The 15,913-nt window shown below is 46.8% G+C and overlaps 1 protein-coding gene across 1 annotated transcript in view; it reads right to left on the bottom strand.

Annotated features, from left to right (window-relative positions):
* The window catches only part of LOC117802793, a 65,676-nt gene that overhangs the window by 41,376 nt on the left and 8,387 nt on the right, over positions 1-15,913 (bottom strand). Inside the window, exon 3 of the mRNA XM_034663552.1 lies at positions 6,805-6,885. Within this exon, the coding sequence (XP_034519443.1) occupies positions 6,805-6,885 (81 nt within the window). The remainder of the gene's footprint in view (positions 1-6,804; positions 6,886-15,913) is intronic.

The raw sequence follows: 15,913 nt of genomic DNA on the forward strand, positions 1-15,913 counted from the left end.
CTTATAAACCCACAACAATGGCTGCAGATACACTAATCCTTACCCCAAAAGGGGGGAGGCAAGATCAGCAAGAACACTAAAGCGGAGTTCCCCGGATGGAATTCCACATAAGCATCCTTCCTAATGTATTCTTTACAAAGGAGGCCAACATTCTCCGGTAAGAAGAGCCCAGGCTCATCATTCTTTTTAAAGATGAGACAATGAGCTCAGTATAATTAGTAACACTTCCAGACCGTGGCAGGTCAGGGTCCACTTAAATATCAGAGACAGCAGTCATAGCAGCGGCAAACAGGAGATGATGAGCCCCAGAGAGTGAGACGGCCCATTTGCCATCAGCACTAAGAACTGTGTTTCTTCTCTGGCACACACACTAGGAAGCAATCACTTTCATGGGGTCCTTTTCCAAAAGAAAAAAAACAAAGAACTTTAGTTCACTGAAAAACAATTTGTAAGCAGAAGTAATTTTTACTCAGAAGTCTCCATTTCAATAGTATTTTCATTTAATGGGGTCCTGAAAAAATAATATAAGGAAGTAATAATCTGAAAATCATTTACTGCAATACACCATCCTAATAAAGGACAAAAACCACATGACCATCTCAATATGCGTCAAAAAAACATCCAACAAAATTCAACACTCTTTCAAAACACTCAACCAACTAGAAATAAAGAACTTCCTCAACTTGGTAAAAAGCATCTATGACCAACCCACAGCTAACAACACACTTATTAATGAAAGAATGAATGTTTTCTCCTACGATCAGGAACGAGGCAACGATGCCCACTCTTGCCACTTCCATTCAACATTGTAGTGAGGTTCTAGCCAGAGCAGATAGGCAAGAAAATGAAATAAACAACACTCATACTGGAAAGGCAGAAGTAAAGTTTCTATTTCTACTTGCATATGACATTATCTTATAGACAAAAAATCCTAAGGAACCCACTAAACACCATTAGAACTAATAACAGGTTCGGCAAGGTTGCAGGATATGTCATCAACATATGAAAATCAGTTGTATATCTAGACACGAGTGAGGAACATTCTAAAAATGAAATGAGGAAAATTATCACATTTATAACAACATTTAAAAGGATAAAAAAAAAACTGAGGTATAAATTTAACAAAAGAAATGTCAGACTTGTACACCGAAAGCTACATTGTGGAAAGAAGTGAAGACTATCTAAATGGATGAGAAGACATCTCGCACTGAGAAAGACTTACTATTTTAAGACAGCAATAGTCCCAAAATGGATCTATGCATCCCATGCAACCCCTATCAAACAGTTGCCTTTTTTGCAGAAATTAAAAGCTGATCTTAAAGTTCAAATGGAAATGTTAAGAGATCCAAAATAGCAAAAATAATCTTGGGAAAAAGGAAAATAAAGTTGGAGGACTCACACTGTCTGATTTCAAAACTTATTAGAAAGCTACGGTTAGCCAAACGAACGTAGTACTGCTATAATGCTACAGATCAATGGAACAGAACAGAGAACCCAGAAACAAACCCTTATGCATATGGACAACTGACTTTGAACAAGACAATTCAATGTGGAAAGAACGGTCTTTCCAACAAATGGTGCTGGGACAACACCCCTATGCAAAACAGCAAAGTTGGACTCCTACGCACACCATCCACAAAAATTAACTTGAAATGGACCACAGTCCTAATAAATGTATGAGCTAAAACTATAAAGCTCTTAGAAGAAAATACAGGAATAGATCTTCATGACCTTAAGTTAGGCAATGGTTTCTTAGTTGTAACATGATAAACACAAGTAACCAAAAAGAGATAAATTAGGCTTCATCAAAATTAAAATTTTTCTGCTGCAGATGATACCATCAAGAAAGCGAAAAGATAACACAGAATAGATAGTCAAGGCTGTTCAAAATGAAACAATGCATCCTTGCTATTTTGGTCCAGGTAAAGGCAGCTCAGCTCTCCTAACCCTATCCCAACGCCACCTCTAGGAGACTCTGTTTGAAAGATTTCAAGAGTGGGGCGCCTGGGTGGCTCAGTTGTTAGGTGTCTGCCTTCGTCTCAGGTCATGATCCAGCATTCTGGGATCGAGCCTGCTTCTCCCTCTCCCACTCCCCCTGCTTGTGTTCCCTCTCTCACTGCCTCTCTGTCAAATAAATGAATGAATGAATTAATTAATTAATTAATTTTAAAAAAAGATTTCAAGGGTTACCCAGGGAGTTTTGAACCTCTCTCTGCCACACTCCAATCCCAGCCTCCACTCCACCTGAGGTCTCCCTTATAAAAAGCGACTGACCTCTCTAATCCACACCCTTGTCAGGCAAGGTGCTAAGGATACCATAACCCTGTCTTTCACGTATACAAGGTCCCCCCGCTCTCCCTGCAGCAACCCTTCAAGACAGCTCTCAGGAACACAGGACTGCGCACCCTTCTGGCACATTACACCACACACAGCTTGCCTCTGGAAGGGGGAGAAGCACGGACACGAGTAAAGACGTCTGGACGTGAAGCCCTCAATATGGACCAGCTACTCAACATCCAATGGTTTGCCAGGACCCACCTCAGCGAAGTCACGGGGAGGATAAAATGCTAAAATCCATGTAAACACTCACTAAATGTCTGTCACCTGTTGTTCTCACTGTGAAAGGAGAGGCAGGTGTTAGAGCCCACTGTCAGAGATAGAGAGTCCTCTACCATGATTTCCCAACATGGGTCTTGCTGCTCCCTCCATCTGAATGGCCCTGCCCCTCCCTTGAGCCGGGCACCTTTCCTTAACCTCCGGGGACCCTTCCCAAACTCCCCAAGCCCAAAAGCTTCTGTGAGAGTCCTCTGAGCACAGTGGCCTCTCAGTCACTGTTCCGACTCTACATTTCTTGGTGAAATTTCATTCATACCTGTCTACACCACCAGACTACAGACTCCAGGGCGCGGGGGCTGCGCCCTGCTCACCATCCCCCAGCACACTGCCCGCTATGCCTTCAACGGAAGCACTCTGCCAGGCACTGTGCTAGGCCCTGAGCACCCCCAGTGAACATCACAGATGAGGTTCCCAACCTCCAGCAGCTTCTGTTCTCCTCGGGGAAAGACTGGAAATAAAACCCGGAAACCAGCACACAAGATCACTAAGAAAATGGGCACAAAATGGGCACACTATAAATATCTGTCCAGTAAATGCATGACAAAGAACCGTACCCACTTAGTTACTTGACTCCCGAAAGCACGAAAGCATCTTCCATGTGTGTCACGCCCAATAGCAGGGACTCGCTGCCCGGTACCCCAGCGTTATCTGCTGCGCTCGGCCAGGTCTGTGTCCGAGGAGCATCAACTCCCTGGAAGGTGAAAAGGCACTCTGACGTGTAGCGGCAGGTCAATCTCATTCCCAGGATCAGAAACATGTCAATTTTCTGAGTCAGAGCAGCCACAGCGATCTCATGACCCAGGCATTCTGTGACATGGCTCTGGTGATGACTGGTGATTTTAAAAGGCTCACAAAAAAGCACAAGAGAGACCCCAGAGCAAGTCCGCTCCAACAGGGCCGCTCCCACTCCGAAATCCATGCCCCCCCATCACCCTGGCAGACAGAGCAACTTAAATCGGCATCATGAAAACTGAACAAGATCGAAAGGGTCACGTTTGCTCTTCAGTCATTTGATATGTTTTGAGCAGCTATTAGGTGCCAGGAGCCCCTGCCTGCCTCTAAGTAGTACTGGGAATATAGGGAGAAAGGAATCCGACAAAAATCCCTGCCCTGGTGGAACCCGCAATCCGTTGGGAAGAATGATCTCAACGTGCTCCGCCCCCAATAAGTCACAGACAAGAACAGCCCTTCGGGTCAAGTGCCACGTGCCAGGGCAGACATCTGCATGCCCTCCACTGTCCGACTGAAGCCTCTCATGGACGTTCTTTACCTCCAAGGGGCCACGGACAAAAATATCAGCAGTGATAAGCCAGTGGGAGAACTGCTGATACAGATGGGTCACCTGGGGTCAGGAAGGGATTCCCATGCCAACCTTGGGTCAGCCCTCAACAGTGAGCAGGAATCAGCCAAGCCGCCAGAACAGGCTGTATGCCGGGAGCACGGGCAGGGCACAGGCTCTTCCAGGCAGAGTTAACAGCACAGGCAAAGTCCGGGAGGAAGAAGAGAAAGCACCGCCCAGTGTGGGAACTGAAAAGCTCAGAAGGGCTTTAGCAAGGGAAGGAGGGGCAGCAGCCTCTTTGGCCCCATGGGGAACTCCTAAACAGGCTATAAGCAAGCAAGTAAAGGGATTTGATGTACACTTTAGAAAGGTCACCTTAGGAGCAGAGTAGAGAAAATATTAGAGCAGCCAAGACCAGCAGGGCATTCAGAGCAATCTGGGAGGCAAACAGCCAGGGGAAGGGTGAGAGTGAGAGAAACAGAGAGTAAGGCAAAGGTCCAGGTTCCTGCTTGAGCAGCTTGGAACAGTGATAACCCCCATGAGACTGGGCTCACAGGCAGCCTCCTTTCTTGGTGGGGAGGAGGTGGGGGCCAGGAGGAAAGCGGTGGGGGTGGTAAAGATCTGGGCCGTGTTCGTGCATCCCAAAATGGAAGTGTGCAGTGGGCAGGCGGACGGGCAGGCAGGTAAACAGGTCCAGAGCTCAGGAGATAAGATTTAGGTAGTGATGGCAAACGAGGCCACAAGCATGGTCACCTCCAGGGGCAGTGTGCAAGGCAAGGTGCTCGGCTGAGGTGACACACCCCAAAGATACCACCACTCAAAGGCTACGGGGGGGGGGGGAGGGTACAGAGGAGCCTGCAGACTGCCAGCAGGGTGGCAGAAGAAGTGGGAAGGAAGCCAGAAGGGAGCAGCTTTTTAGAAGCCCAGGGAAAAGACCCTTTCAAGATGGAAGGAATGCGAGTGTGTAGCCTGTGCTGTCAAAGGTCAAGAATGTCAGGGCTGGGTGTGCCCTGGACTCAGCCCCAAACTCAAAGCTGTTGGTGGGGGAATAAAGGGCTCAGGTGCCTGAGGGCAACAGGATCAGGAAGGAGGGGCAGTGAAGGTGGGGGGGGGAGAGCCATGGCCAGGGGAAACCGGGGGTCTAGAAAGATGGGAGAGAATGGAGTATGTCAGAGGATGTGGGATGCAGTTCAAAGACAGGATGAGGCTGAAGAGACAGAAAGAAGGACTGATATTCCAGGTGCCACTCCCGAGGAAGTGGGAGAGGATGAGACCCACAGGATAATACGAATCAGCCTCAGGCAGGAAGAGGGTCCCTCCTTCACTTCACCGGAGACAGGACAGAGGAAAGGCTCTTCACATCTGGACATGAAGGCTGGGAGGCAGCAAGTCTGCTGTTTCCTGCACACACTGCCAGGGGTAAGTAAAAAGCTTAGGAAAGACGTGGAAAGTCTAGAATAGTCACTGTGGCACAAGGCAGAGACAGAAACCTAAAGAAACATACACACACAACTGGGCAGAGCCTATGGCCCAGCTGAAGTTGCTTGACAGGGTCAACACACTGGGTGACAGGTGATTCTAGAACTTCTCCAGCAGCCCCGGGAAGGCAGGTGCAGAGTTCCGCCGGGTGGCACAAAGGAAGGACAACAGGTGCTCGGTGACAGTAAGCCGGGGTGGAGGGGACATGCCAGGAACCTGGATGGGGCAAGGAACATGTGCAAAGGGCTGGAAGGTCTAGAGTTCAAAGAGCAAGGCCGTTTTGCTGAGGGTTTCAGAGGTGGGACAGGTAACTTCAGGAGATGACAGAGTCCAGGCTGCGACTAGGGCAGTGGATAAAGCAGGGAGGAGAGGCCACCACCAAAGAGGAGATGGTCAAGGTGCCAGGTAAGTCATCAGAATCCCGAATGATGCACTAGGTCAGGGGAAGATGACCTTAAGCCAAGTGTTCCAGTCTTCCATGATGGGAGGCAGAAAGCCTGGGAGAAGAAGGAGGGGACAATATACCGAAGTGTCACCATTCTTTTGGGGCTGGTATTGAATCCCCACGATCACGCTACACAGTCTTATCCTATGGATGGAAACACGGAGGCTCACTGGCTGAGAACCTTCCCAAGGTCACAAAGTCTAAACCTGCGGGATGCAGATTATAAGGTTCAGGCATCCAAAGATCAAATGTGCTCGGCCCGCCACATGCACAGAGAGACAGGGTAGATTGCATTATTTATGCCCCAGCAGCCACTACTCCCCATGCAGGGGCTCTTTAATTGCGCCTCACACCATCTCCAAGGAGGAGGGGGTCAGGGGCCACCGGCTGCCAGCTAATAAGCGACCAGCTATCCTCCTGAATGGCTTAGTATACTCGCTGAGATGGGAGGCCACGGTAATTACCCAGAGCCCATTAAAAAGAGCCCAGAATGTGAATGTGCTAACAGTTCCAGAACAAACACACCGCAATATAGTTTAAGGCAATCCTAGCCCATAAATTATATTTCTAAAAGAGCTGACTTATCATATTCTACAGGAAAAAAAATCCCTTCCTTCCCACATTTCCGAACAAAGCAGCCAGTGTCTTAATTCAATGACAACGGAGTTTCATTTCAAGGAAAGCGCAGCAGCCTACCACACTTGTTTGGGGGAGTTAAAAAATATTGGTGCCACAGTCTCGGGGGGCTAGAAAAGACCCAAGGAAGTGAAACAGGACAATGGTCTTGTAATAAGAGAAATGGCCGTCAGCATTAATTTGGTTCTTCATAACTTGCTATTTATTTATTCAGATGACAATAAGACAGAGTGGAAAGGCCTAGAAGAGAAGTGTTCAGCAGTAGGAAAGGAGCCCTCAAGTGTTAACACGCTCTAGGTGAATTTGAGCAATATCCTGCGGCTTCACACCATACTTGGCAAAGACTCACCAGGCCACGAACAGCACGACGGGGTGATGGGCAGCTCCTCCACGCCGCACACACAGGAAACCCAAGCCTCAGAGCCACTACCTGGAAGACGGCAGCACATTCTGGGATAACCAGGCATGCCCCACTCATCCTCACTTACTGCAACCCCAAATAAGCCCAGCTCTCGTGTGGATTCCTCTTGCCAGACTCCACCAGAAGGCAGCAAGATCTGTCCTTAAATGTTTCAGATTCCAAGAGAACGCACCTTCCAGATTCCTTTCTGATAACCTCAGCAGCTGACCGGCTTGAAGCATAGGCACAGGCTTCTCAAAGGAGCCTGCTAAACATTCCTAACTCAGTCCCTTCAAGCCCGCAGGTGAAAGAGCGGAACTCCCCAGGAGCTGTGGCAGAGTCCAATTTGCTCCCCGTGCCAAGTTTCAAGGCCAGGCCTTCCGGGGAGGGAAATCATCTCAGATTATGAGGTAAGCAAGAGTGATAATGATAAACCTGGGATCAGCTTTGAATGTTTGTATAATCTTCCTGGTTCCTGAAATTCTGATCCTCATGGCGGGGGGAGGGGGGGAGATGCTATCATCCACACTATGAGGAAACTGGCAACGTACCTCAGACAACCCCACTCGAATTTATCAAAGAAAAATTTTTATAACAGTAAATTTCAAATAGGGCACTGGATCCAGACACAGGCTAAGCAAATAGGCAACATGCACGAAGAAAATACTATCGAATGAATTACTAGAAGAATCTTCAGAAATTTTTCAATGTTGAAAATTCATATCGCTACGGTTCACTGGAATCAACCGTCACTGATGCTGTGCTCTGAGGGACACCATTCCTTTCCCTCTTTGTAATGTGTTCAACAGTTACTTCATGCTCCTTGACTTGGCTTCAAGTTTGAGATTCACCTTCTTCCCTCTGCCAAGAGTAACTTCTGAGCTGTGAAAGAACACAGCATTCTCCTTCCTCTCCGCCTTTACCTCAGGCTTGAGAGGAAGATGCCTCCACTCATTTCTTAGGTGTTGGGTAAACTTTAACTCCAGCAGTCCCTACTGACCCCTTTACCAACAAATTACACACAGTGACTTTTAACACCGGGATTTTTAAGTCATGTAAACGTTTTCCGGTGTTAAATGCTCCATTCGGAATGTACAAGATCTAAGGCATCACAAGAGTCTTCCTGGCCACGGCTCCTCACACCCAGAGCCTACCCTGAGCCTCTACCCCAACACACATGGTACCCAGTACCCTGGCCTGGAGCGGCCACCGCTCTCCCTGGGCCTATACCAACACTCAACCCTTTCCCTCTCCCTGCCCCCCACACAGCAGCTGGGGAACCCATGCACAAAGTAAGCCCATTCATGTCACACCCCTCCTCAGAATCCTCCAGCAGCTTCCTTCCAGTCATACTCAAAATAAAATCTCAACTGCTGACCACAGCCAGGCAGCCCAATGGGATGCAGGCTTGTCCTGACCATCCCCCTCATCTGTGTCCACTTTCCCGGGGGGGTGGGGGGTTCCCTGCATTAAGGTCACACCAGGCTTCTTGCAGAGGCCTGGGCACTTGAAGTTTGCTCTGCCTGAGAGGACGCTGTGCTTGCACATTTTCCCATGACTCATCCCCCTCTCCATTACTGGGTCTCTGCCCACCCATAACGTCCCCATGGAGACCTTCAGAGCCACTCCACCCTCTGTCGCCCGTCCCTCCCTATCTCCCATAGTCACTACCTGGCATTACAGCTTACACCTGCTACTCGTTTACATCTCTCTCTCACCTGCCCCCAGACCTGGGCTGCCTAGTTTACTGTCACACCTCAATGCCTGGCCCAGGGAGGCCACTCCACGCATACTTACAATCACTCTTCTAACCAGATCTCCAGCTCCCCATCCTGCCGAGAAGGCACTGACTCCAACCAAACCTGACTCTTACCTGCTGAAGACCTAGGAAATCAGAACCGACCAAGTTTCTGGAATAAGCAAATACACTGAGATTCGGCATGGACGCTTGTCACTGTCACCCCACTGCCCAGAGCCACGGCACCTGCTCCCACCAGTCTGTAAGAGCTGGGCCAGCCACCAGGGAAAAAGGCTTCCTACTTTATGATTCTCGTTCTTCAGATAAAGTTAGGGAAATGAAAAAAGGCCATTTTTGGTTTTATTTCCCAATCTCTGAATTAGCAGAGAAACCAGTAAGAATAATTAGGTGCCCAGTTCAGTAAGTCTCTTCCCATGCTGATCTCACTCTACATTTTGGGTTTGGGCTTTTTATTTATTTATTTTCTTTAGCACCGTTTTACAACAAAATAATTTTTAAAATCAAAAAAAAGCAATTTTTCTAAAATGGTTATATTTACTTCCCTTTGAAGAAAAATGCCCAGGCTATAGAAGCTCTTCTTAATATCTATTTCTGACCACTGTAGGCATTATTAGAGTTCACTAGACAGGACACTGATATATGTATTATTTCATTATTTTTGAAATTAAAATAGGATCAATTTGTCATAGCTACAAAATTAATGTAAATATCTCAAAACATCAGCACTTGGATATAAACTGTAGGAAACTTCTATAATGAAGCTTGCGTCCCTTTGAGCTTTAAAGCATATACTTTGAGGTCCCAGCACATAACAGCACACCCCTTGTAGAGATTCAATCCCCCCAGAAAAATAATTTAAGTTGACCTGATATGATTTTACCTTGGGTTTCCAAGCTGAGATGGGTTACTATAACAATGAGGTGCGAGCGAAGGGCCACGTGGAAGCTTACTGATAAAAGTTATCAGCTGGACCCAGGACAATGGTGGCAGGAGACGTCATCAGCCAAACCAACAATGTACAAACTGTGTGCAAAAATGAACAGAAATAACCAGGGCCTCAGTTTGTCCGGGTTACAGTGGCCCTAGAGCCACTACTGTGCCCCAGGAGTGGAGAGAGCAGTAAGCCAACCGTGCAGTTTAAAACAGGCTCTTGACCAGACAATGTCCAGTGTTCATCACCCTCGGACTTACCTGCACTCCTTACACTTTCTAGGAAACGCCGAGGTTCACTTTTAACCTAAAATGGGCCAACTTTCTTCACGTGCCACTCTGTCCTGTCCTAGTCCCACACAGGGTTAAATAAGAGGGCCTCAAAGGAGAAAAGAAGGAGGTATCATAGGTGGGAGGGACTGAGGGAGGGCTTGGGAGGGGGGGAGTGGGAACAGCACAGAAATAGAAAAGATGGAGAGAGACAGAAACAGAGAGAGAGGGAAAGAAAAACAACAAACAGCAGAGAGAGAAACAGAAGGACAAAAGACAGACAAAAGAAACAGAAAACACACAGAGAGGACAAGAAAAAGATGAGGAACAACAGAGAGAAAATGACACAAAGGGTGAGGGTGGGTGAGAGAGAGAGAGAAGGGAAAAGTTCACGGGGGGAAAAGGAGTGATGTGTTTCATGGAAAAGCTATTTGTTACCGAGTCGCTCCTTTTCCATGTACTGTATTATGCCATATGTGGGAAGTGAACAAGGCTGGAACTCGGCCTGAGAACATCTGCCACGGACATTAAAAGCCCTAATAATAGCACAGCTGGTGTCCCCAGCCTAATGAGCTCACCGCCCACGTGACCGCTCTTCCCTGGCAGCTCCTCCCCAGAGAGGAGGCGGCCAACAGCGGCCAGTCCCCACCTCTGCGCCCTCCCTCCCCCAGGCTTTATTTCCTCCGCTGCCTTCCCGCCGCCTTTCCCGACACCACCCCCAACCACTTTCCTGAACTCAGTTACCCCAATCCGGCAGTTCCTTTGAACAGAGACCTTCTTTTTTTTTTTTTTTTAAGATTTTATTTATTTATTTGACAGAGATAGAGACAGCCAGCGAGAGAGGGAACACAAGCAGGGGGAGTGGGAGAGGAAGAAGCAGGCTCACAGCAGAGGAGCCTGATGTGGGGCTCGATCCCATTATGCCGGGATCACGCCCTGAGCCGAAGGCAGACTGCTTAACCGCTGTGCCACCCAGGCGCCCCTGAACAGAGACCTTCTTAACAGCAAAGGCGCATATCAGAAACAAAACGGAGGCCACCACTACAAATCTTCTGGATATTAAAATGATAATGGTTATGCCAATAAATTCAACAGCTTAGATGAAACAGGCAATGTCCTTGAAACATACAACTTCCCAAAACTAACACAAGAGGAAAGAACAGATCTGAATAACCCCATATTTATTAAAGCAATGGAACTCCTAATGAAAAACTTTTCCAGATCCCAGGAAAGGCCAGTGTGCCATCAGCTGTGCCTTGACGCCAGGGTTCAGGGTCCTGGCCCCTCTAGCAGCCCTGGTGACCGGCTGGAGGCTCTCAGCCAGCTTGACTTTCCCACTGACCACTGCGTGTTGCTAGGAGAAAACCATGCACAGCAAAATTGGCAAGGGGGTGGGGAGGATGTGAACAAAGAAGTGAGCTTTTACAAGGCTGGGAAGTTTTAACCCTCTCTGGTATAAGTTTTTGAAAGTAATTCCCATATAGTACACTCTGGAAAGTCCTCTAGTACTTTGAAGAACCTATACCTTGGCATCAGGAAGGGCAAGCATTTCAGCTTCTAAGGGGAAGCCTATCGGAAAGGGACAGAGAGGAGACTACAGCTGGCACTGATACCGTATCCATAGCAATTGGAGGAGGTGCTGAAAAATCTGGGATCCCCCCCCTTCCTGCCCAGGCTCAGTCCAGGCAACATATCCTGACCACAAAGAAGAGCCAAATGGACATGATACATGGGACTTATTCACCAGAAAAAGACAAAAAGAAGGCCACATTGCAGAAACCGTGCATGGTAACATACAAAAGCATGGTTGCGTTTGTAGGATGCAGTATGGAGGCTAGCAAATTACTAGATTCTGCCCTGCCTACCCAGTAATTATATCCACAGCAATCACACGATTAGCTAAAAGGTGGGCAATCACGAACTTTTTTCTAGTGTTAAACACTGTTACACACTAAAAGACAGGGTTTTATATCTTGGTAATGCCATGAACAAATTACCTGAGCCTTGACAATTTCCTGTTTTGATTTCGAACATGAAGCCACTCTTGCCATAAGTTATCACGACAAAATTCACAGAAACCTAAAAAGAACAATTATAGTACCTGAAGGACCACCGTAAGTGCTTTTATACATTATTCCCTTTTGTCAGAATGTTTCAAATGCTGAGAAGAATCCTCTCCAAGACACAACACAGTTGTTTCCATCCACAAAACACTGAAAAGCATTAACAGACTCAACTGCCATTCAGTCTTTACCAACCTGCCTTTTCACTTTTTACTCTCGACTCAGTCAGACATCCAGGCCAAGACTATGGTTTTCAAGCCTCGCACCTCCTGCTCTGTCTTTGTGTCCACAGCAGTGCCCTGCCGAGCCACGAGGGAGAATGAGGAAAGAGGAAAAATCAGTAATACAGATTCTGTCTCTACTACAAATGTTGATATTTCGTTCATCATCGATTTCTTTGCGCTAATTTAGATTTTATAAGAAATACTGCACTAAAATATTATTTCTCTTGATTAAATTGTGGACCTTGGGCAAGTGGCTCTATCACATTGCCCAAGGCCTGGCCCCGGGCCACCGTGATAACAATACACCCTGCGTGAACCAATGAAAAACGAGTAAACACCCAGGCTTCATTAACTACCCCAAAGACTGGACAACAGCTGCCTTAAGGACCATGTACTAGGTTTGCGTGTGTATGTTCTAAATGACCCTACGGGAGGGTGGGGTCAATGATGGGATGGAAACCACAGATTAGGGCACTGTTAAATTCCGTGGAACAGCTAACTATCTTACGTCACGTTGCATTAAAATCTCATAGTTGCCAAATTCACTGGAAACTTTCATTGTCTTATGCATGCAGCACCATTAATTTTTCCTTACACACCCACCTTGCAGGGTCAATACCTCCTTGTAGGTAACCACCACTATTCCGATCCTTACTATAGGTTAGTTTTGCCTGTGTTTGGACTTCCTGAAAATGGAATCGTCTGGAGTATACGTCTGTGTCTGCTCTCTCCAGCTCAACATTTTCTCTGTAGCACTCGTCTCTTTGTTGCATGTATCAACAGCGCATCCGTTTTTCTTGCTGAGTAGTAGTCCACTGTATGGATAAACCACGATTTTGTTTACACAGTCACTAGTTAATAGACCTTTGCTTCTCCACTTGGGGGCTAACATGAATAAAGCTGCTACTATCTAAGAAGGCAGCACGCGTTTCTGTGGAATATATGCCCAGGCGTGAATCTTGGCATCACAATGCATATGGTCAGCCTTAGTCAATATTGCCAATGTTCCAAGTGGTGGTTCTTCTTTGTGCGTGGTGCGTGAGGTTTCCACTTGTTCCGCATCCTCACCAGCGGTTAGCACTGCCAGGTTGCTTATTTTATCCTTCGGGATGGGACTGCAGAAGTTACCTTTGTTAAAGCAAGCAATTTCTAATTCCCTCCAATTTTACCACGATTCCCCAGCTCTAACAGTACAAACTGTAAACCATCAAGTTACATGTATAAGAATTACAAGAAAGTGCAGTAAAATTTCTAATTCTGAACTCACTAATTTCGGGAATTCATAAAACACGGATGCCCGTGAAATAAGCATACATGGTACTTGGCAACAACACTTGCATATGTTCCTGAAGGCCACAGGAATCCTCACAATCCACGTTACTGTGTTTACAAGGCTGAAGCCAGCATCTCCTCTGAACAACTCCAAAAATATCTGCAAACCAACTAAGGGTAAACAAACCCAAAAAACATTTTAGCTGTTATCTTACTGGGCCTCTCACAGCAGAGAGAACCCAGGAAACTCACTCCTCACTGCGAGCACACTCTCTCTCCCCCAGCCCTTCTGGTCTCCTCCTGGTCAGCATCCGGGAGTTCTTCACATGACATTACTACTGTCTACACAGGGACGGTCCCCAAACCCTCCCCTCACACTCAGATCTCTCCCAAACCTCAGGCCCAGACGTCCCACTGCCCTGAACACCTCCATTGGGAAATCTCACAAACACATCAAACTCGGGACCTCCCAAACAGGGCCCTGCACGTCTTAACCCCTGCACAACTGAGCTACCGCAACCGCGTTAACCAATTCAAAAATCTCAGCCACCCCTCCCGAACCTTACCACCATCTCTTCAAAGGGCAAGCCGTGTCTCCTCCGGGTCACCCAAAGGAATCCATCCACTTTACCCACACTATCACTCACTGCCCAGGTAAGGTCACCACCCTCTCTCACCCCTAGTCAAGCCAGAGCTCCAGCGCGCGTCTGTCATTCCGGTGGCGGATAAGGCCGGGGACCTCACACCCGCCTGGGCACGCTCACCCCGTGAAGCCGGCCGCCTCATGACACCCCCGCCCTGCCATGGCCTTCTCTTCGCAAAGTCTGCACGCTGCACCCCTGCTCTGCCCTACTGAACAAATGCAGGTGCAACTTCTGAGTCTGTGAGGGAAATTCTCACACTTGATTACGCTGAGATTCTCGGGCGTGCGGCCTCTTCCATCAGGATACCATAAAGGATTACGAGAAAGGATAAGTTTGATGATAAAATAACCAAACTCTCTTCTTTATTCCCCTTGTTCCCTTCTATATGAGTATCATTTCTCTTCTAGTATCAAGAAACTTAGCTCGGCCACAAGGTGTTCAAGTTAATACACAACAGTTGCTATGACATTCCTCTTATAATCTCTTTTAATAACACAAACTATTTTCCTATCTTCCCAGTACAGTATAAAACACACCTACCGCAACTGTCAGCAGTTTAAAGCCTATTTTCCCAGGGACTTGCTTGTCATACCTTTTATCTGTTATAACAGCAAGAATATTCTGCTTGTCTTCTCAAACAGAAAATTATTTTCTCAAACACTTAACACCAAACTACATTCCTTGCAGAAGAGACCTTGGAAATGTCTTGATATTTGTGTCCAAATATCAAGTCTAAAGGGATTTTTCTCTGATCCCTCGGGATCCTTGCAAAGTGAACTGTTTCTCCTCGAAGCCAAAAGGAGGGAAGCTCATTGTCAGGTGAGCAAAATCCACAGCCCACATCACTGCCTTAGGTCACGGGGGCTATTCCTGTGAGTACCATAAAGACAAAGGACCACACCGTTGGGCTGTGGCACAGGCTACGTGCTCTGAAATGACTTGTGGACAAACACATCATAAGGAGTTCAATAACAATAATAATGGCTAACACAAAATGTTTACTGTGAGCCACGCATACACATTAATTCACGTAATCCCTTTAATGGCCATATGAGATTATCATACAAGGTAATAATTCAGAAATTGGCTGCCCCAAACAAGTTTTTGCCAGTTTCAACACATCTAACCCTGAAAAAGTACCAATCTTAAAGGGAAAAAAAGAACATGGCTCCAAACATATCAATAGCGTGCTACAGTTTATCCCAACAAATTATTAAATCTGGAGGATTTTATTTTTTTAATTTTTTTTAATGAATAGAAATAAGGCTATGCCCCACTCAAGTACATAAGACTATACAATTTCCATACGATTCAGCATTTCACTTAAAACATATTCTAGATGCAAAGGTTGAAATGGAATACCCACCTTCTGGATGACACTTCCCTACTACCAAAGCCAGTAAACCAATTGTCTCAGAAATTCTGCGTCCAACTGGAACACTCACAGACACACCACCAGTGACTCATACGTGCAACAAATTGCTCATTTTCCTTCTCCCCACCTTTCCTCAAAATCATTATATGGCCATCCCTGAATCATAGGTTTGGTTTTTTGTTTGTTGGTTGGTGTTTTTAGTCCCCTGGCACAAAGCTCATCGATCCCAACTATGTAATATGACAAGAATCTGTCTGCCACTTTAGTTTAAATAAAACTCCAATTTTCTTCCCAGATTTGAAAATTTTTTTTTTTAAGATTTTATTTATTTGAGAGAGAGACACAGAGAGCATGAGAGAGAGAGAGCAAGCAGGAGCAGGGGGGCAGAGCAGAAGGAGAGGGAGAGGCAGACATCCTGCTGAGCAGGGAGCCTGATGCGGGGACTTGATCCCAGGACCCCAGGATCATGACCCGAGCCGAAGGCAGACACTTAACCAACTGAGCCACGCAGATCTGAAATT

This window comes from Ailuropoda melanoleuca, chromosome 6 (assembly GCF_002007445.2).
Source record: "Ailuropoda melanoleuca isolate Jingjing chromosome 6, ASM200744v2, whole genome shotgun sequence".
Classification (NCBI taxonomy): Eukaryota; Metazoa; Chordata; class Mammalia; order Carnivora; family Ursidae; genus Ailuropoda; species Ailuropoda melanoleuca.